Source organism: Candoia aspera, chromosome 2 (genome assembly GCF_035149785.1).
Source record: "Candoia aspera isolate rCanAsp1 chromosome 2, rCanAsp1.hap2, whole genome shotgun sequence".
Lineage (NCBI taxonomy): Eukaryota > Metazoa > Chordata > Lepidosauria > Squamata > Boidae > Candoia > Candoia aspera.
The window spans coordinates 66,799,744-66,821,363 of NC_086154.1; the positions used below are offsets into that span (position 1 = coordinate 66,799,744).

Genomic DNA, 21,620 nt, shown 5'->3' on the forward strand with positions numbered 1-21,620 from the left:
TCGCACCCTTGTGCACCCCCTGCACCCTGTGTACCTTCTCCAACCCTCTCTGTGCCTCCCTCGCATCCCACACACCCTCCCCAACCCTTCCTCACACCCTCGTGCATCCCTGCACACCCCACATTTTGCAACCACATCACTCAGCAACAGAAATTCCGGTCCCAATTCCTGTCATAAGTCGAGGACTCCCTGTACTTGAGTGAACTGGAGGGCACCCAAAACCTCACGTGCTACTGTATTCTGGACCAGTTGCAGCTTCCAGGTGGTTTTCAAGGACAGCCCCATGTAGAGCACGTTGCAGTAATCCAAATTTGCTAACAAGCTAGATGCCAACTGTTCCCTGTGCAGATAAGGAAAGTTGGTGCTGTTGGAATTTACTGCAGATGTCATATTTCCATAGTTAAATATTAATTTGAGCAAGTTTTATATCACAGTATTGCAAGTGTGTGTGTGTGTGTGTGTATATATACCCACACCCCAACATAAAGCAACGACATAGGATAGTGACTAGACGCATCCTCTGCAGGTGGGATCTGGGGATCAGAAAGGGCTAGCGGGGACTTCAGAAGGAGGAAACAAGAACATCATGAAGACAGCAGGCTTTATGCTCTTCGCCCTGACGCTATTCTTCTATATGGGTGAGTCCCATCTCATAATTGCAACGATTCCTTTCCAAAGAAGCTTGCCTCTTGGAAATGGGCATAATCCATCACACATTCCTCAGAAAAGAACACATTAACCAGCAGGCATTCTAAAAGCCTCTGCATCAGAAACAATTCTGTAGATCAGGGATTCAGTGGAAGGACGATAATGAATTCCAAAGTTTGCCATGTGGAATTTATCCTCTTGCATGAAGAAACCTCACATTGCTAGTTGCTGACACAGGAAAATCCCCAGGTAATGAGGTAAATCTATAGGCAAAGAGCGTCCATATCCTAAATGAAAGCACACTCGTGATGTGTACTTTATTCCTGGCTGCTGTTAGGATGCAGAAGTTGCATGAAGTTTTAAAACTTGTATGAAGTTTCAGATATCTATGGAAGGAAGCTTGAAGAACTTAAGATCATTGGTTTTGAATAAATTTTGAAGAAAAATATTTTTTTAACTTATGTTGTCAACTTAATTGATAGTTTTTGTTGCAAATGTTATTCAATGATACTGAAAATAATGTGTATATAGGGGTATTGGGATATAGGGTTTTTTTGAGAAAATAAAGGAGAAGTGAAATAAAATGTATTCATGTTTATATAATCAAAGAAATGTTCTCCAGTCAACTATTTTTCAACATCAGCTTTGAATTTAATGCTTTTATACTATTGCTGTTTGGTTCTAGATTTTGTTACTGAAGCAAAAAAAGTACAGGTAAGTGCAGCTGTGTCTTTTTAATTCATTATTAAATCCCTCTGATTTAGTTGAAAATTAAGATTAGTGCTTTTTCCAGAACAAAGAAAAACTAAAAACAAATCTAGGTATGAAAATGTGATGTTTGACAGACTTAAATGGTACAGAGGTAAAACTCTAATTCTCATTCTGTTCAGTTTCTTAGCTGAGAAATGGCTTGGCTGCTTAAATGATGTACAGTCAGAAATAAACATGGTTCAAAATCTAAATTATTATAATTCTGCCAGAGAGATGTAGGGAAGATAATCACTGCTGCTGAGATCAGTCACCTAAATTCTTCAATTTGTTTATAAATAATCTGGAGTTAGGGGTGAACCATGAGGACCAAAATTCACCAAGATACCAAGCTGATCAGAGTAATAAAATTGAAACGAGATTGCAAAGGACTCAAGATAATCTTTCCAAACTGAGTGAATGGCTGTCAAAATGATAAACACAGTTCATTGTAAGCAAGTACAAAGATATATACAGGTACACACACACACATGCACACATTAGTACAAAACCCTAATCTTCACAGGTGCATTTGTAGAATCTGAGTTGGCAGTGACTAAGAAAGGAGTCAGCCAATCTGCAATTTCCATGCTTGGAGGTATTAGAAAGGGGACTGGAAATAAAGCAGCCAATTAGTAACATGTTTATATGACAACCACACCTGAAAAAGGAAATCATAAACCTGAAAAGTGTAAGGGGAAAATAATCACATTATTAAGAGATTGGCACAGTCCTCCAGGAGCAAAGCATCTGGTACCTGGGTTTTGTTTTTTATTTTTTTATTTTTATTTATTTAACTTTTATCCCGCCTTTATTATTTTTACAAATAACTCAAGGCAGTGAACATACCTAATACTCCTTCCTCCTCCTATTTTCCCCACAACAACAACCCTGTGAGGTGGGTTGGGCTGAGAGAGAGTGACTGGCCCAAAGTCACCCAGCCAGGTTTTCATGCCTAAGGTGGGACTAGAACTCTCAGTCTCCTGGTTTCTAGCCCAGCACCTTAACCACTAGACCAAACTGGCTCTTTTTGTTTTGTTTTTTAAGCTTAGAGCAAAACTAGGTAATAGAAGACAACTGTATAAAATCATAAATATTATGATATATGTGGGTAAAGAGAAGTTTTTTTTTCCATTTTCCACAATATTAGAACTTCCATTACAACTAAATCCAGGGAGATCCAGGTCCAATAAAGGGAAGTACTTCTTGACACAGCACATATCTGAACTATGGAACGCACTACCATCAGAAATGGTGATGGTCTATTTTGATTATTTTAAAAGGAATTGGACAAATATTTACTCTATTTATGGCATCTACAGCTGGAATGAAGGGGCTGTTGGATGCCTTTAAGAAAGAAAGGCACGGTCACAACTGAAGGTCACAACTGAGGATCAAAACATAACAAAGGCGCAAGGCTGCAATCAAGTGGCCACAATTACCGTCTCAACTTTTGATGCACACATCCCCACACATACCCCAACTATAACTTCAGTGTTCTAAGGCCTTTGACATTTGTTCACTTAGAATGTTCTGAGATCAGGATTTCAATACTTCCAATCTGAAAAGACTCATTATAAACTGAGTTGAGAGCTCCAGTGATAAAAAGGTTTATAAATCTAGCTACCATAGGCTACAGGTCTACATGAGATTGCTTTCATATCAGCTATAGCTTCATTGGACCAGATAGTATGGCTCAGATTATTCCAGTCCAACTTTAGCGGAATAAGTTAATGGATTGAGGAAATCAGAAGCCTTGCCTTATCTCAGATGACTCTGTCCCATAATCCAGTTATGTCTTAAATCCCTCCTCTGCATTCTTCTGGTGAAAACTGTCTATACAAGGACAAGACTTTAGAGCCATCTCAATGATCTGTTTAATTATATTCCACAGGAGACTTTTCTTGCCCCCACATTATTAAGATTTAAGTGGAAAATAAAGCCACTGTTATTACTGTGAATGGGCAAGAATGGATGAATGGATGTGAGTGGGCAAGAATAGATGTTGCCCAAGGATAGGTATCTAGTTTTTTCTACCTTGTATTGTCTAAAATATGGTTTGGATCCAGCCTATGTTAGTTCAACTTTAGTTCTTTTGCAATTGGTGGAACAAGGTAGTAATGGCTGACGTACGTCCTGCTAGGCTTAAAGTATGATTAAGCCTGGATCCCATCCTATATATTACTTAGATTAGAAGTGATGGGTCTGAGGCCTTCAAGTGTTTCTGGATGGACTACAACTGCCAGCTGCCCCAGCAAGCATAGCCCATGGTAAGGGAGGATGGGAATTGTAGGCTTCTGGTTTTCCATCTCTAATTTAGAGTAAAAACCAGTTCTCTCTCTGATTGGCTTCAATCTAGCCATTGGGGAAGGACCATTTATTGTGTTTGGAAGAATGAAAGCACATACATTGCCACCTAACTTACTATTAATGAAATTCAGTTTAATAAGATTCAAGTATACACCTCTAGCTAAGAAGTTACGGACCTCTCTTAACTCCCTTGGCAGAATGATACAGACCCCAGCCTTACCAGATAGTGGCACATGTGTCCCTCAAAAAAGGAACGTTTTGCTGATGGAGCAAGTATATCCAGCCACTGTCTTTCTATGTAATTAATTTTATAACAATTAAAGGTTTATTATCATCGCAATCCTAAGGGACAAAAGATTTGAAAAACGTGTTACTACTTTCTGCAGATGCATTGTGATGGTCAGATACAAGAACTCTGTACTCTGGAGTATAAACCACGCTGTGGTTCGGATGGCCACACCTATGCCAACAGGTGTTTGTTCTGCAATGCAGTTGTGTGAGTATAACTTTCATGTCTTGCAGAGTGAAAAACAAGTGTTCCCCGGAGCTGTTTTGTGCTTAGCTCTCAGCATGTGGGCAATTTAAGATTCTCGCATTTGATCTCTGTACCATCCTGCTTCCTGACTCCGAATTTTCTAACAGAAATGAGCCTGGGGACTTGGAGAAAGGGATTGCCTTGTCAAGTGGAGCAGCTAACAGGAGATGCTGAATTCATCGCCAACTTCAATAGACCTTACATTGGGAGTTAACCTTACTTATGCTTTTTCTCTTTTTAGTTCATTTAATAATGAGTAATTTTACACCTTCTGAATTTTCACACCCCATTTTGCTTTTGTCTTACCAGAAAGAGTCGTGGAATGCTTAAGTTAAAGCACCATGGAACATGTGGGCATATTCCAGAGTTCAGGAAAAATTAAGGCTGTACGTCCACTAAACTAAAAAACAACTACCATCCCAGCTCACTTGGTCTCTTACTCATCACATCATCATAATGAACGCCATCTTTCTTTGCTTTTTCTCTATTTTTTTCTGAGTATGTCTTGTAATATGTAACATTTTAATTGGTTGTTTTAGTAAACAAGTAAGCAGCACAATCTGTATTTTTTTTACTTCTGCACTCAGTATATATCATATGCATACAGGAGTTCTATAACATATATACATGCAATTTAGATGCATTCATATATATATATATATCACTTACACATGACAGTAAGGAGTTATACCTTATTTCCTTATCAACCGTTTTAACACATATCTTTCCCTCCCTTTAGATACTGAACTTATACATAGTGATGAGGCAAAGCTCGTGCTTTATGTATTTAGAACACCAGCCTGAGTCTGGCACAGCTGGACTGAGGTTGACAGCCTGAACTCTTCCTCCTGTGCTGCTCCATTTCAAAGGTTTTCCTCTCATGGGAAAAATTTAATGTGATTCAATCAGCAGCAGCCAGATACAACAAGAGTCACATCACATTATTTTGCTGATGGTGTAATTTGCTCAACATTTTATTAGATTTGGAATATTTTTAAAACATGTCATTACTTGGCACCCATGCTATAAAATAATGATTCTCAGGCCAGAGGTTCATCTGACGGCAGTAGCTCTGTCCCCTCAGTGTGTCTCTTTCACTCATGTAAAAAGAAATGAGGAAGATCCAGTTTAAAATTAAAAGGAAATAAAACACTCGAGCAAATGAACAGCTGCACAGCTTCTGTTACTTCATTAAAGTTTATCTCTGTATCTTAAAAAGGACAAAGAGGAAAACTTTCATACTATAGCAAACCAAAGCAGAACTTGTTAAAGGAGAGCTGAGCTGAAGGGAAAGTATGTACCTACTCAACAGTTCTTACCAAGTCAAGAGTGGTGACAAACTCCCAATGTAAGAAAGAATGTTCAAGGGCAGGAATGGAAAGAAAGTAAAAGGTTCTGTGGTAGATGTCAGAGTGATTTGGAATGGATCTTCTGACTCCTGGAAGTCTGACAATAAAAATGATTCCACAGAAGTCTGTGAAAAAGACTGCAGATCCATTTTTGGACTGGGAACACAACAGCTCACTAGGGGCCAAGACAATGAAAACTTCCAGTCAATTGGAGCAATAAACTAGGCCATCTCATACATCTTGACACAGATTTAAGTCATATGATATTCCATGGAGATTGTTCCCAACCAAAGGTAAATAGAATCATAACTTAAAAGAGATTTCTTGTAAACTATGAATGAACTATATTATTTGATTTGAACCATGAATCAGTGATTCAGAATCAGCCCATCCAAAGTCTACACCATCTGACTGGATTTAGATTTAAATCAGAATTGCACATATAATAAAGGTTGTGCTCCTAAATTACAACCTTCATAATTCCAGAAGAGTAGGTTCATAGGTGAAGGAGTCGTCATGAAAAGTGGTTTTGTTTTCTGTGCCATTTAAATCCTTTGAGGGCAAACTGTTAAGGTTTCCCTACTAACAGATTAAGCTACTATTATACCTAATCATTTGGCCGGGTGAAAGGTTGCAAGTGATTGTCTCCTCGCACGTGCTTCATGCAAAATAGCCTGGGGGAGGACCTGCCCGGACTTGTTCTCACTTCCTCTTTTTCTCTCTGCCGGCATGTAGCAAGCCAGGTAGCTCTCAATGAGAGCTAAGTCCTTTAAATGTTTTGCTTTTGTTTTTGTTTTCTGTAAATAAATTATTTTTATAGAAATGCTTGGTGTGTGACTTTTTTGACCTCTCCTGGGCTAAAGGCTTTCCCAGCATTCTGCAACAGGTTATGGGCCCAGTAAACAACGCAGTAAAACCCCAGAGAGAAAAGAGAGATCAGCTCCACACCTCGTGCACAATTTAAAGGCAGGTAGCAAAGACCTGTGAAGATTTTCTTTGGAGCCACCTGGAGATTTTCCAGCAACTACCGGTCTGCAGGACAAAGAAGCCAGCTGAGGTGACTTGCAAAAGAAGGAAGAAGCCATGGCTACCTCCCAGCCCTCAGCGATGCCTCTGGAGCGCCTATCAGAGACCAACTATTTGAATTGGGCCCTGAAGATGGAGATGTATCTTCGCAGAGAGAATCTTTGGCTGCCAATTGGTGAGCAAACCCCCCAAAATCCCAATGCTGAATGGCTGAGACAGGATGAGAGGGCTAGAGCCACCATTATCTTGGGAGTTGAGGACAATCAGCTAGTCCACGTGCGAGGCATGCAGTCTGCAAAGCAACTTTGGGACGCTTTGAGAGACTTATATGTAAAGGCAACAGCAGGGAGTAAAGTTACTCTGACGAAAAAGCTGTACAGAGCCTACCTTGCAGAAGGAGAAAGCCTTCCTGAGCACCTGCATTTTATTCAGCAGCTGTTTGTTGAGTTGCAGGAGAGAGGAATGGAATTTACACCTCTCACAAAATCCTATATCCTCCTGTCCTCACTGAATGAAACGTGGGACACGCTGATTTGTACCCTGGAGGCTATGCCTGAAGCAGACCTCACCCCATCGTATGTTACACAGCGCTTACTCGCTGAATGGGAGAAGAGAGAGGAAAGATCCCCCCCCATCTCTTCTGGAAAGCTGCAAGACCAGAAAATGAGGGAAAAGAAGGGAAAGGAACCTGAGGGCACAGCGCTAGCAAGCCAGAGATGCTTCACTTGTGGTTCAGCTGGACATTTGCAAAGAGACTGTGCCATGAGACCCAAGAGTAGAAAGACAGAGCAGAAGAACACAAGGGCAACACAGAAGAAGGCTCTTCAGACAACCCAAATTGCACAGGTTGCTGAGAAGGGTAATTCTGATGTATGGGTGTTAGATTCTGGGGCCAGTTGTCATTTATGTAATTGTAAAAGCTCTTTTGTGTCACTGTCTAAAACTGAAAGACAAAGTGTATCTTTGGCTGATGGGTCTGTGACCAAAATTATGGGACAAGGTGACTTGTATTTATCCTGCTTAGGAGAAACTGTAAAAGGTGTGTTGTATGTGCCAAATTTACAATCAAACCTTTTATCTGTGGCACAATTGGCTGCAACAGGGTGTATCATAACATTTAAGAAAAATGGTTGTGAGATACGTAAAAATGGGAAATTGTGTGCTACTGGTATGTTAAAAGACTCCTTGTACATTGTGCAAAATGCAAGGAAGCCAAGCTGCAAGGCTGCAGTTGGCAACACACCATATCATGACCAATGTGTACACCTGATGCACAGGAGACTTGGTCATGCTAATTACAAGTATATAGCACAAATGCCACAGCTGTGTGCTGACCTAAAGATAAAACCCTGTGATAAATACTTAGATTGTGTAGTTTGCAAAGAATGCAAAACACTAAAAGCTCCTGTGAGTAAGCACAGTGACAGAGTTACAACTAGACCTTTGGAAATTGTACACTCTGATATTATTGGTCCTTTTGCTCCAAGTCTTGGACAAGCAAGGTATGCAATGACCATCATTGATGATTTCTCAAGATACACATTTATCTACATCTTAAAACATAAAGATGAGGCATTTGAGAAATTTAAAAGTTTTGTGACATGGGCAAATGGAAAATTCCCTAGGCCTGTATCTGCACTCCAATGTGATAGAGGAGGAGAATACCTTTCTCACAAATTCAGAAGGTTCCTAGTGGAAAAAGGGATAGAACAAATTCTTTCTAACCCGTACACCCCTCAGCAAAATGGTGTTGCTGAAAGAAAGGGCAGAACCTTGCAAAATGCGATGGAATGCATGTTAAAAGATTCACGATTATGTTTTAAGTTCTGGGGAGAAGCTTTATCGACTGCTTGTTATGTTCAGAACAGGTTGTATAACTCTATGATTCAGGACACTCCATTCCATTTGTTTTATGGTGTGAAACCAAAGGTAAGCCATCTTAGAGTGTTTGGTAGCACTGCATGGGTTCACATTCCAAAACAGCAGAGAAGGAAAGGAGGCCCCACAACAAAGAAAGCCATCTTTGTTGGCTATGAACAAAGCCAGAGGAGCTACAGGTTCATAATGGGAGAGAAATTAATAATTAGCAAAAGCGCTTCTTTTGCTGAACAAAACTGGGGGAGATTAAATTCTAGCTCTCCAGTTGAACTGACCACCACAAGAGAACAGCAAGGACTTGCTGATGGTGATCTTTTGCCTGATGAGGACATTAAACCAGAAAAGCAAACTGAAGATCTGTCTGATGAGACAGATGCTTCTCAGGAAAGTGATAGGAGTCAAAATTTAAGCCCTGTATTACCTCGCAGATCTCAGAGGAGTAATAAAGGCGTTCCTCCATCACGTTTTCAGGCTGATACAGTAAAGGCTTTTCACATATTCACAGAACCTGAGTCTCTAGAACAAGTGAATGCTTTACCACCTGAGATTGCACAAAATTGGCATTCTGCCATGCAACAGGAATTAGCATCCTTGAAGGAAAATAAAACATGGAAACTGGTAAATCTACCTCCCAATGAACGCTGTCTGGGTTGTAGGTGGGTTTTCAAACTGAAAAGGGATGCTGATGGCAAAATCCAAAAATATAAAGCAAGGTTGGTTGCAAAAGGGTTCACTCAAAGGAAAGATTTAGACTTTGACAAGACTTTTGCACCAGTTACTAAAGGTGAATCAATTAGATTACTGTTAAAAGTTGCTGCACTCAAGGGAATGTCAGTTAACCACTATGACATTCAAACTGCATTTCTCTATGGTGATTTAGACCACAGATTATACATGCAGCAACCCCCTGGCTATGAAAAAGGGGAGAATCTAGTCTGTGAACTGCAGAAGTCAATCTATGGGTTAAAACAAGCTGCTAGATCCTGGAACCAAAAAGTAGATGAAAAACTGCAGAATTTTGGTTTTGAAAAAGGAAAAGCAGATCCCTGTGTATATATGAAGAAGGACAAACAAGGCTGTATGTATCTGTGCATTTATGTTGATGATTTGCTGCTGTTCACATCAACAGAAAAACAAAGGCTTGATTTTGAAGCCTGCATGAAAAGCCATTTCATATTAAAAAGCCTTGGAGTTGTGACCAATTACCTAGGTTTGGAAAAACACAGGAAGAAGAATGGTAGCTTTCTGTTAAACCAAAGGGGAGATAATGGTAATGTGAATGGAAAGACATATAAAGTCAGAGAAGATTGGTTTGCATCTTAATCTGTAGTGTAAAAAGGGGAGTGTTAAGGTTTCCCTACTAACAGATTAAGCTACTATTATACCTAATCATTTGGCCGGGTGAAAGGTTGCAAGTGATTGTCTCCTCGCACGTGCTTCATGCAAAATAGCCTGGGGGAGGACCTGCCCGGACTTGTTCTCACTTCCTCTTTTTCTCTCTGCCGGCATGTAGCAAGCCAGGTAGCTCTCAATGAGAGCTAAGTCCTTTAAATGTTTTGCTTTTGTTTTTGTTTTCTGTAAATAAATTATTTTTATAGAAATGCTTGGTGTGTGACTTTTTTGACCTCTCCTGGGCTAAAGGCTTTCCCAGCATTCTGCAACAGGTTATGGGCCCAGTAAACAACGCAGTAAAACCCCAGAGAGAAAAGAGAGATCAGCTCCACACCTCGTGCACAATTTAAAGGCAGGTAGCAAAGACCTGTGAAGATTTTCTTTGGAGCCACCTGGAGATTTTCCAGCAACTACCGGTCTGCAGGACAAAGAAGCCAGCTGAGGTGACTTGCAAAAGAAGGAAGAAGCCATGGCTACCTCCCAGCCCTCAGCGATGCCTCTGGAGCGCCTATCAGAGACCAACTATTTGAATTGGGCCCTGAAGATGGAGATGTATCTTCGCAGAGAGAATCTTTGGCTGCCAATTGGTGAGCAAACCCCCCAAAATCCCAATGCTGAATGGCTGAGACAGGATGAGAGGGCTAGAGCCACCATTATCTTGGGAGTTGAGGACAATCAGCTAGTCCACGTGCGAGGCATGCAGTCTGCAAAGCAACTTTGGGACGCTTTGAGAGACTTATATGTAAAGGCAACAGCAGGGAGTAAAGTTACTCTGACGAAAAAGCTGTACAGAGCCTACCTTGCAGAAGGAGAAAGCCTTCCTGAGCACCTGCATTTTATTCAGCAGCTGTTTGTTGAGTTGCAGGAGAGAGGAATGGAATTTACACCTCTCACAAAATCCTATATCCTCCTGTCCTCACTGAATGAAACGTGGGACACGCTGATTTGTACCCTGGAGGCTATGCCTGAAGCAGACCTCACCCCATCGTATGTTACACAGCGCTTACTCGCTGAATGGGAGAAGAGAGAGGAAAGATCCCCCCCCATCTCTTCTGGAAAGCTGCAAGACCAGAAAATGAGGGAAAAGAAGGGAAAGGAACCTGAGGGCACAGCGCTAGCAAGCCAGAGATGCTTCACTTGTGGTTCAGCTGGACATTTGCAAAGAGACTGTGCCATGAGACCCAAGAGTAGAAAGACAGAGCAGAAGAACACAAGGGCAACACAGAAGAAGGCTCTTCAGACAACCCAAATTGCACAGGTTGCTGAGAAGGGTAATTCTGATGTATGGGTGTTAGATTCTGGGGCCAGTTGTCATTTATGTAATTGTAAAAGCTCTTTTGTGTCACTGTCTAAAACTGAAAGACAAAGTGTATCTTTGGCTGATGGGTCTGTGACCAAAATTATGGGACAAGGTGACTTGTATTTATCCTGCTTAGGAGAAACTGTAAAAGGTGTGTTGTATGTGCCAAATTTACAATCAAACCTTTTATCTGTGGCACAATTGGCTGCAACAGGGTGTATCATAACATTTAAGAAAAATGGTTGTGAGATACGTAAAAATGGGAAATTGTGTGCTACTGGTATGTTAAAAGACTCCTTGTACATTGTGCAAAATGCAAGGAAGCCAAGCTGCAAGGCTGCAGTTGGCAACACACCATATCATGACCAATGTGTACACCTGATGCACAGGAGACTTGGTCATGCTAATTACAAGTATATAGCACAAATGCCACAGCTGTGTGCTGACCTAAAGATAAAACCCTGTGATAAATACTTAGATTGTGTAGTTTGCAAAGAATGCAAAACACTAAAAGCTCCTGTGAGTAAGCACAGTGACAGAGTTACAACTAGACCTTTGGAAATTGTACACTCTGATATTATTGGTCCTTTTGCTCCAAGTCTTGGACAAGCAAGGTATGCAATGACCATCATTGATGATTTCTCAAGATACACATTTATCTACATCTTAAAACATAAAGATGAGGCATTTGAGAAATTTAAAAGTTTTGTGACATGGGCAAATGGAAAATTCCCTAGGCCTGTATCTGCACTCCAATGTGATAGAGGAGGAGAATACCTTTCTCACAAATTCAGAAGGTTCCTAGTGGAAAAAGGGATAGAACAAATTCTTTCTAACCCGTACACCCCTCAGCAAAATGGTGTTGCTGAAAGAAAGGGCAGAACCTTGCAAAATGCGATGGAATGCATGTTAAAAGATTCACGATTATGTTTTAAGTTCTGGGGAGAAGCTTTATCGACTGCTTGTTATGTTCAGAACAGGTTGTATAACTCTATGATTCAGGACACTCCATTCCATTTGTTTTATGGTGTGAAACCAAAGGTAAGCCATCTTAGAGTGTTTGGTAGCACTGCATGGGTTCACATTCCAAAACAGCAGAGAAGGAAAGGAGGCCCCACAACAAAGAAAGCCATCTTTGTTGGCTATGAACAAAGCCAGAGGAGCTACAGGTTCATAATGGGAGAGAAATTAATAATTAGCAAAAGCGCTTCTTTTGCTGAACAAAACTGGGGGAGATTAAATTCTAGCTCTCCAGTTGAACTGACCACCACAAGAGAACAGCAAGGACTTGCTGATGGTGATCTTTTGCCTGATGAGGACATTAAACCAGAAAAGCAAACTGAAGATCTGTCTGATGAGACAGATGCTTCTCAGGAAAGTGATAGGAGTCAAAATTTAAGCCCTGTATTACCTCGCAGATCTCAGAGGAGTAATAAAGGCGTTCCTCCATCACGTTTTCAGGCTGATACAGTAAAGGCTTTTCACATATTCACAGAACCTGAGTCTCTAGAACAAGTGAATGCTTTACCACCTGAGATTGCACAAAATTGGCATTCTGCCATGCAACAGGAATTAGCATCCTTGAAGGAAAATAAAACATGGAAACTGGTAAATCTACCTCCCAATGAACGCTGTCTGGGTTGTAGGTGGGTTTTCAAACTGAAAAGGGATGCTGATGGCAAAATCCAAAAATATAAAGCAAGGTTGGTTGCAAAAGGGTTCACTCAAAGGAAAGATTTAGACTTTGACAAGACTTTTGCACCAGTTACTAAAGGTGAATCAATTAGATTACTGTTAAAAGTTGCTGCACTCAAGGGAATGTCAGTTAACCACTATGACATTCAAACTGCATTTCTCTATGGTGATTTAGACCACAGATTATACATGCAGCAACCCCCTGGCTATGAAAAAGGGGAGAATCTAGTCTGTGAACTGCAGAAGTCAATCTATGGGTTAAAACAAGCTGCTAGATCCTGGAACCAAAAAGTAGATGAAAAACTGCAGAATTTTGGTTTTGAAAAAGGAAAAGCAGATCCCTGTGTATATATGAAGAAGGACAAACAAGGCTGTATGTATCTGTGCATTTATGTTGATGATTTGCTGCTGTTCACATCAACAGAAAAACAAAGGCTTGATTTTGAAGCCTGCATGAAAAGCCATTTCATATTAAAAAGCCTTGGAGTTGTGACCAATTACCTAGGTTTGGAAAAACACAGGAAGAAGAATGGTAGCTTTCTGTTAAACCAAAGGGGAGATAATGGTAATGTGAATGGAAAGACATATAAAGTCAGAGAAGATTGGTTTGCATCTTAATCTGTAGTGTAAAAAGGGGAGTGTTAAGGTTTCCCTACTAACAGATTAAGCTACTATTATACCTAATCATTTGGCCGGGTGAAAGGTTGCAAGTGATTGTCTCCTCGCACGTGCTTCATGCAAAATAGCCTGGGGGAGGACCTGCCCGGACTTGTTCTCACTTCCTCTTTTTCTCTCTGCCGGCATGTAGCAAGCCAGGTAGCTCTCAATGAGAGCTAAGTCCTTTAAATGTTTTGCTTTTGTTTTTGTTTTCTGTAAATAAATTATTTTTATAGAAATGCTTGGTGTGTGACTTTTTTGACCTCTCCTGGGCTAAAGGCTTTCCCAGCATTCTGCAACACAAACTTAGTCTCCTCCAATGTAGAAAATAATGACTAGCAAGGTATTTCCAGAAATCCTGAAGAGGAAGACTGGGTTACCTTAGGAAAGATCTCCTCAGACAAATGCTGCCATTATCTGGGCTGCAAAAATCCAGACAACCACTAGATTGGAGCAAATGCTTTGCTTCCATCTAGTGGTTGCTCAGATCTCTGTGGCCCAGATATAGCAGCCCTGCCCCAGACCTAGTCCCTTGAGATGAAAGAGCTCCCCTTCTGTGCCACCATCCAATCCTAGGATTGGATTAATTAATTAAGTTAAATTAATGCCCAAGCAAAGCAGTGTTTGAGAAACAGAACTAACTAGGGTAAGTCCCTCTAAGGAGTAGATGCTTTAAGACAATCTCCAGTAAGCTGGAGCTAGAGTATGACTTTCTTTTGTCGGCCTTGTCTAACAAGCCACCTGTTTCCTTCCCAGATGTTCTATGGCCTGGGTTGTGTTTAGGACTTTATTTCTTTGACAGGGCACTACTTTATTCTAAGTAGATAGCCAGGTCTGGGTGCTACTATATTAGACATATCATTTTTTAAAATTATTTTTGCCTTTAAGTCAATCTTGACTGCCTGGTGACTGCCTTTCAACCAAAAAGAAAGAAATCCAGTTGCCATGACTCAGCCTATAGACAATTCCACCTGGATGACTGAGAATCTTCATCAACGTATTTTTCTTGGCAGTGTTTTCCAGAAGTAGTTTGCCATTGCTTTCTCCCTACAGTGGAGATAAATTAACTGGTCCAAAGTCACCCACATGACTTCCTGCCTAAAGTGAGACTAGAACTCACAGTCTCCCAGTTTCTAGATCGATTCCTTTAACCACTACACCAAACTGTTCTCATACCATATCTCAGCTGCCAAAATCTGGGGGAACACTAGATAGCAAAGAGATACAGAAAGCTGTAGCCCTTTTCTGCTATCCAGTTGTATGGATTTTTGCACCTGTATAGGATAAGCCTAGCTAGATCTTGGCAGAGGCAGAATGAGCCCAGCAAATAAACTAAATGTACAGCTCTCCCCTTTGCCAGTCATGTGCTCAGTTTCCTTCAGACAGGTGCTTTAAGGCTCAGAGTACACAGGGGTGGGGTGTGGGGTGGGGAGTAACAGCTAAGTGAAATAGAAACACGCTTGTTAGTCATGTTACTAATGCAGGATTATTTCATGCCTTTGTGCTACAGGACGCGGTGGCGCTGCGGGTTAAACCGCTGAGCTGTCGATCGGAAGGTCGGCGGTTCGAAACCGCGCGGCGGGGTGAGCTCCCGTTGCTCGTCCCAGCTTCTGCACACCAAGCAGTTCGAAAACATGCAAATGTGAGTAGATTAATTGGTACCGCTTCGGCGGGAAGGTAACGGCGTTCCGTGAGTCATGCTGGCCACATGACCCGGAAGTGTCCTATGGACAACGCCGGCTCCAAGGCTTTGAAACGGAGATGAGCACCGCCCCCTAGAGTCGGACTCGACTGGACTTTACGTCAAGGGAAACCTTTACCTTTACCTTGTGCTACAGGAAGCAGCCGGATGCTAACATTCAGTCTTAAGGAAACTGCACTGTGGTGGTGTAGAACATGCAAATCATAGTGTAGAATTATTGTATGGACATATAATATCCAAATTAACAATCTGTATCATTACATCACAACAGCACTAATAGGGAATCACTGGGCAGAGGAGAGGAAAGGAGTTGAAGGCTAGGAGTTGAACCCCCCTTGCCAGACCCAGTCTCCATCCTCATGTTAGAGTGGCAAATGTGTTTATGGATCAGAACTGCATTGCCACCCTGGACAAGGAGGCAGGCCAAAGTGAGCAGCTGAGGAATGCTTTTGCCTGGCCCAGGTACCCAATCTGGGTGGAGCTGTGAATACAGCAAAAACACAACCACAACCCACTTATGGTCCTGGGTTGAACTGCTCTATGACAGAGCAGCAGATGGGCAGGTGGCAAGCTGAAGCAGCAGTCTCCTTCTGTGGCTGAAGGCCAGGTGTGAGCTTGACTCCATCCATCCATCCATCCATCCATCCATCCATCCATCCATCCCTTCAGCTTTCTCTTGGTTTTCAGCAGGTTGGCAGGCAGCCTAAGACAAGCAGCTAAAGTCAATAAATAAATTCTCACCAGTTAGGCAGAGCCCCCATCCTACAGGAATAGTCATCCATTTGTTTATTTTTCATTTATTAAAATAGCAACAAAATCAACAGCAAATGTTAATCAGCAGAATCAAGAGGTACAACACATATTGGATTGTACTACTCCTTACTGCAGGTGGTAGAGTGAGGAAGTTTATATGCCACTGCAATTGTTGTGCAGACCATTGTTGTACTTGTGTAGCCATTTGAGGCACACACTTCTCCTTCAATGGCGGACCAGCATTTCACACAGAACAGCTTCTGCCTCATCAGTAGTGAGGGTGAAGGTTTTGGTTAACCCTGCGGTTAGCAGTGCTTCTCTTGCTGTGATCCCTGATTTGCTCTGCATCTGATCCCTTCGCTCTTCAAGGTATATTCATGCATGCCGCTCATCATGTCTTGCTCCAGAGTCCAGATAATTCATCGTTAGTATTTCTGAATTGTCTTTCATTTACAAGGCAATTAACAAATTCATAATTGCAGGGGAACAGAAAGGGAAATGAGGTTGCAACCTTGATTTCATGAAGCCCTGTAATCTTTTCTGCACAGACGTTTGCCAGGCACACATTTACAACTTCTTAACTGTAAAAAAGCATCTAGAATTAGACTCCCTCCAGAATTATATACATGAGTAATTAAGTAGTAGTAGTCATCGTTTTTTCCCACAGAGTAATGATGGCTGCTTTTGGGTGGCATTTTATGGTTCCACAAAGCTATAACTAGATGGGTTAGTATTTCAGACTGAACAGAACTGCTGCAATAAACAGCTTAAATACCCAAATTTATCGCCTGCTTCTCTCATTAGCAATTGATTAGGTTCTGCCAGAATGCCAGTAATAATTTCTTTCTTCATTCTGACCTTAAATCTGAGTCAGGCATTAACTACACCGATTCTCAAATGGGTCCATTACAAGTAGTATCCTAGCAGCTCAGCCTAGTTTCACCATCATCATTGTGCATTCTTTTCTAGTATGTATTTCTGAACACTACTTTGTTGGTCATCCACTAGCATCATAAAAAATAAAATAAAATCTAAGGGAAGATGAAAGCTACAGGACAGCTTAGACAAGTGGGTTTCTGTAAGTACTGAGGTTTTATTAAGTGCAATAGAACGTATTTCATTAAGTACTATGGAAAAATGAGTGTAAGCTGTATTGTTGTATGGAAAGGAAGAGTCAGCTCCTATTTGGGAAAAAAAAACAGACTTGCCAACCAAAAAGAAGTTGTAGATTTAGACCTCCCTCTTTTTACTGTACGTTTTGTTGTTGTTTATTCATTTAGTCGCTTCCGACTCTTCGTGACTTCATGGACCAGCCCACGCCAGAGATTCCTGTCAGTCGTCAACACCCCCAGCTCCCCCAGGGACAAGTCCGTCACCTCTAGAATATCATCCATCCACCTTGCCCTTGGTCGGCCCCTCTTCCTTTTGCCCTCCGCTCTCCCTAGCATCAGCATCTTCTCCAGGGGGTCCTGTCTTCTCATTATGTGGCCAAAGTATTTCAGTTTTGCCTTTAATACCATTCCCTCAAGTGAGCAGTTGGCTTTATTTCATGGAGGATGGACTGGTTTGATCTTCTTGCAGTCCAAGGCACTCTCAGAATTTTCCTCCAACACCACAGTTCAAAAGCATCTATCTTCCTTCTCTCAGCCTTCCTTATGGTCCAGCTCTCGCAGCCATATGCTACTATGGAGAACACCATTGCTTTAACTATGCTGACCTTTGTTGTCAGTGTGATGTCTCTGCTCTTAACTATTTTATTAAGATTTGTCATTGGTCTTCTCCCAAGGATTAAGCGTCTTCTGATTTCCTGACTGCAGTCAGCATCTGCAGTAATCTTCGCACCTAGAAATACAAAGTCTTTCACTGCTTCTACATTTTCTCCCTCTATTTGCCAGTTATCAATCAAGCTGGTTGCCATAATCTTGGTTTTTTTGAGGTTTAGCTGCAAGCCAGCTTTTGAACTTTCTTCTTTCACCTTCATCATAAGGCTCCTCAGTTCCTCTTCACTTTCAGCCATCAAAGTGGTATCATCTGCATATCTGAGATTGTTAATGTTTCTTCCAGCAATTTTAACTCCAGCCTTGGATTCCTCAAGCCCAGCATGTCGCATGATGTGTTCTGCATACAAGTTGAATAGGTAGGGTGAGAGTATACAGCCCTGCCGTACTCCACGTCTGGGGCTAGTTGAGCTCATCCTCTGTTCATCCCCAGTAGCATTTTGACCATCTTCCAACCTGAGGGTCTCATCTTCCGATGGTATACCAACATATCTCTGGTTGTACTGATCCATTTAGTTTTCACGGCAAGAATACTGGGGTGGGTTGCGATTACCTTCCCCAGGGATCACATTTAGTCTGACCTCTCTGTCATGACCTTCCCGTCTTGGGTGGCCCTTCATGGTTTAGCTCATGGTATCATTGAGGTGCTCAAGCTCCAGCACCACGACAAGGTAACGATCGTTTGCTGAAGTTTTACTGTACACTCATCCATATAAAAATGAGTGCCATTCACTGCTAAGAAGACATGCTTCGCTGGCTGGGGAATTCTGGGAGTTGAAGTCCACAAATTCTAAAATCACCACAGTTGAGCAACACTACTCTAGAACATTTGTTACAGAGGCTACCATATTCTTCACCAAACGGAATTGGTGACAAACGTAACCAAACCGCTTTGGTTAATGGTAGTTCTGAGTCTTGTTACAGAACCACATTGGAACAAATGGACACAGTCATTGAATCTGGCCAGCCTCTAGATCTGAAAAGCCTGAGTGACAAAGGCCTCATCCCAATATGCAGAGACCTTAATTTATATGAAGTCATCATCACATTGCATCCAAGGTAAACAACAGCAATCCCTGCATGAATGCATTCTTCAGAGTAATTTGAATCCTCCCCCCTCCACAAGAGACCAGTTCAGACTTGTAGAAAGGCTTTTCTGTCTCTGCCTGCACTCTCCTACTTAGATGAGAGAGAAGAGGCTGCCAGAAAGAGAACAGTGGGAGGGGTGTCCAAGACAGCACTATCTACTTTGGGCTCTGGTCCCACCTACTGCTTGCTTTAGACCCATCTATTGTGTGCCATCTAGCAGATTATCCCTGAAGGAATGCTGCTGTTAACCAAAAGAGATGGCCTCCTCTTTCATCATTGCACCCACATAAAGAAGCCTCTGGACCATGAAATAGCCTATGCATCACATTGCTGAAGCATTCATATTTTCATTATAAAATAATTTTGCTCCTGGAATCGTAAGATCTTAAATCCCAAAGAATATGCAGCTCGAGAATAAAGGATTGATGAAGAACAATGGTTAGGCTCACTGAAAAATCAGAGCTCAGGTGCCCAGTCATCACTATGCAGAGTGCCTTGCTTCATCCCTGTCCTGCTACTTTCAAATCGTTTCATCACTCTGGCTAACTCCTCCTTTTAAAATAAGCTAGATGTTATACTCACATATGAAAAAGGTACCATTATTTATAAAGTACCTGAGCCTTATAAGATTGGTAATACCAATATTATCATGTAGTTGCCATATATTTGGATTTGTATGTCTTTCTGTATGTTGCTATGTCCACCTGTCTACTTATCTATGTACACACACACACACACAAACGTTGTGCTATGTATTTGAGTAGAGATATGAATGGATGTTCATAAAAGATGGAATATATGAAATCCACAGAAATAAGACTTCTAAGATGCCATTAGAAATTGCTCTCAAAACAGAAGATGATCCCCATGTGAATTGGCTGAGGCACTGAAGTGGACAAAAATCAAGAGGAATAAGAGTACCCAACTGGGATTGGCCAAGCCTTGTCAAGTTTAAAAAGTGGGTGGGGATGCTAATTCCTTGGAACTTTCATGCAAGTTAAGATACTCTGCATGTTGAGTTTCCTGCCTTCATTCTTCCAGAATTCCAGCTTAGCCTGCCCAGGTAGATTTTGAGTTTGGTATGCATACATGGGAGTGTCCATGTCTCTATGGATGCTTTGACAAACATACATTTACAACCCACTGTGTTTAATACGTAGGACTATAAAGTGTGCCTTGAGAACTCCTTATCTGGCTTTCAAGTTTACTGATTAATTACTGGAGAACTGTTAGTAACTTTGTATCTGAAATGGGACTTTTGACCTTGGCTGCACCATAGCAGATAAAGGGGCTGGAATCCATCCATACAGGTCCAACTACAAAGCATAACACAAAAGGACTCATTGCAAATCACATTTTACTTTTTAAAAAGCCCAAAGGCAAAAAGTTGTCATTTGTGGAAATAAACAATCTGATTTTCTGCATACCGCAGAAGAACCTGCTTTCAAATAGAATAGCAAGAGAAGTCTAGGCAATTGATCAAACCAATATATCCAGACAAAGCAACTGCTACCTCTCTAGGATATTCTGCTTATACACAGAAAGTCTATTATAGTCATGTATTAATGCAGGAAGCTTATGTTGGATACATCATCTCCATCCACTAAACTGTTTCCTTCATAGTACAGAACACAGAAAGGATCATGTGGTGTCCATTCTCCATCTCCATTGTTATGTAAGTAAAATAATTAAAGCTGGAATGACCAAAAGCCACTCCCTTTGGGACTGTCCATGCTAGTTACCCACAGTATTGTTCCCAGTGGTTCTGGAAAGTTCTGCATTTTGATATGGGTATATAAATAATGTAAATTCTCACCCATTTTTCATGTGTCTCTCTCTCCGTTTTGCCAGTTAACTGGGTTTTTTAAATTTTTGCTGACATTTGATAAATAAATATCAAGCTATATTTTTTGTTGGCTGTATTGAATGATGCATGTGCTTGCTCTGATCTGGATATAGGAATTGACTGGGAACATACTGGGTGCAAATTATACTGGAAATTACTGTACACAAATTTTCCAACTTTTTAGATAAATCTGAGCGCAAACCATAGGCCTCAGAGGAGAAAAGAACACTTACAAGTCTCTACAAATTTCCCTAAATCTGTGCTTTCTAGTTGGACTGGAATCCAACCAACAGCTGGCTGAGAATACTACAAGTTATAAGCATATGAAGCTGGATATCCAACACTGCATTATAGCAGTGTCTGGATAGCTTCTCTTTATAGCTTGATGGAAGACTGTTTAGCCACCTCCAATGATGCATGATTCATCTATATCTAAGACAACAGCTTATGGCCTCACCTCAATTTGCGGATTGATGAGAATTCATGAAAAACAAATAAATTTTGAAAAGCAGATAACCAATTACAACTAGCTTTTTTTTAAAAAGTAGGTTGCTTTGCAATTAAAATACAGAATTTTGAAGAGAAGACAAATTAGTGCTGTTTAATGTGCATGAGAATATGGCACTTATTAGGCCAAGCAAACCATCCCCCTCCCTAAAGTATCTTTTCAAGGTCTTGATAAACCATAAAACCTGTTCAGTTCACCAATAAAACAGCTAGAAGGCTAATGAATGTCAATAACACTAGAAGAAAGATACCAGAAGCAAGCATAGGCTCTGGGAACCAAGGTCAGTATGAGATCAAGTTTAGTGAGTTTAAACTCATTACAAGGAAGCAAGCTTATACAATACTGTCTTTGTTTTCTTGATGTATCATTGTTTTCGTAGTTCCAACCCCATTACTTCACAGAATCCA

General features: G+C 41.1%; 1 protein-coding gene across 1 annotated transcript; it reads left to right on the forward strand.

Annotated features, from left to right (window-relative positions):
- The first annotated feature begins 481 nt into the window (after positions 1-481).
- LOC134489441 (ovomucoid-like) lies at positions 482-4,799 on the forward strand. Its single transcript, XM_063292120.1, has 4 exons — positions 482-638; positions 1,334-1,362; positions 4,092-4,201; positions 4,550-4,799. The coding sequence occupies exons 1-4, from the start codon at positions 587-589 to the stop codon at positions 4,620-4,622; spliced, it is 264 nt and encodes an 87-aa protein (XP_063148190.1). The 5' UTR covers positions 482-586; the 3' UTR covers positions 4,623-4,799.
- Positions 4,800-21,620: the final 16,821 nt, after the last annotated feature.

What these genes read in the sequence shown, in the direction of transcription:
- LOC134489441 (XM_063292120.1), top strand. Translation starts at nt 587, where the DNA reads ATGAAGACAGCAGGCTTTATGCTCTTCGCCCTGACGCTATTCTTCTAT. An exon ending in CTGAAGCAAAAAAAGTACAG is followed by an intron (nt 1,363 to 4,091) that starts GTAAGTGCAGCT and finishes TACTTTCTGCAG; the next exon opens with ATGCATTGTGATGGTCAGAT. An exon ending in TTGTTCTGCAATGCAGTTGT is followed by an intron (nt 4,202 to 4,549) that starts GTGAGTATAACT and finishes TTGTCTTACCAG; the next exon opens with AAAGAGTCGTGGAATGCTTA.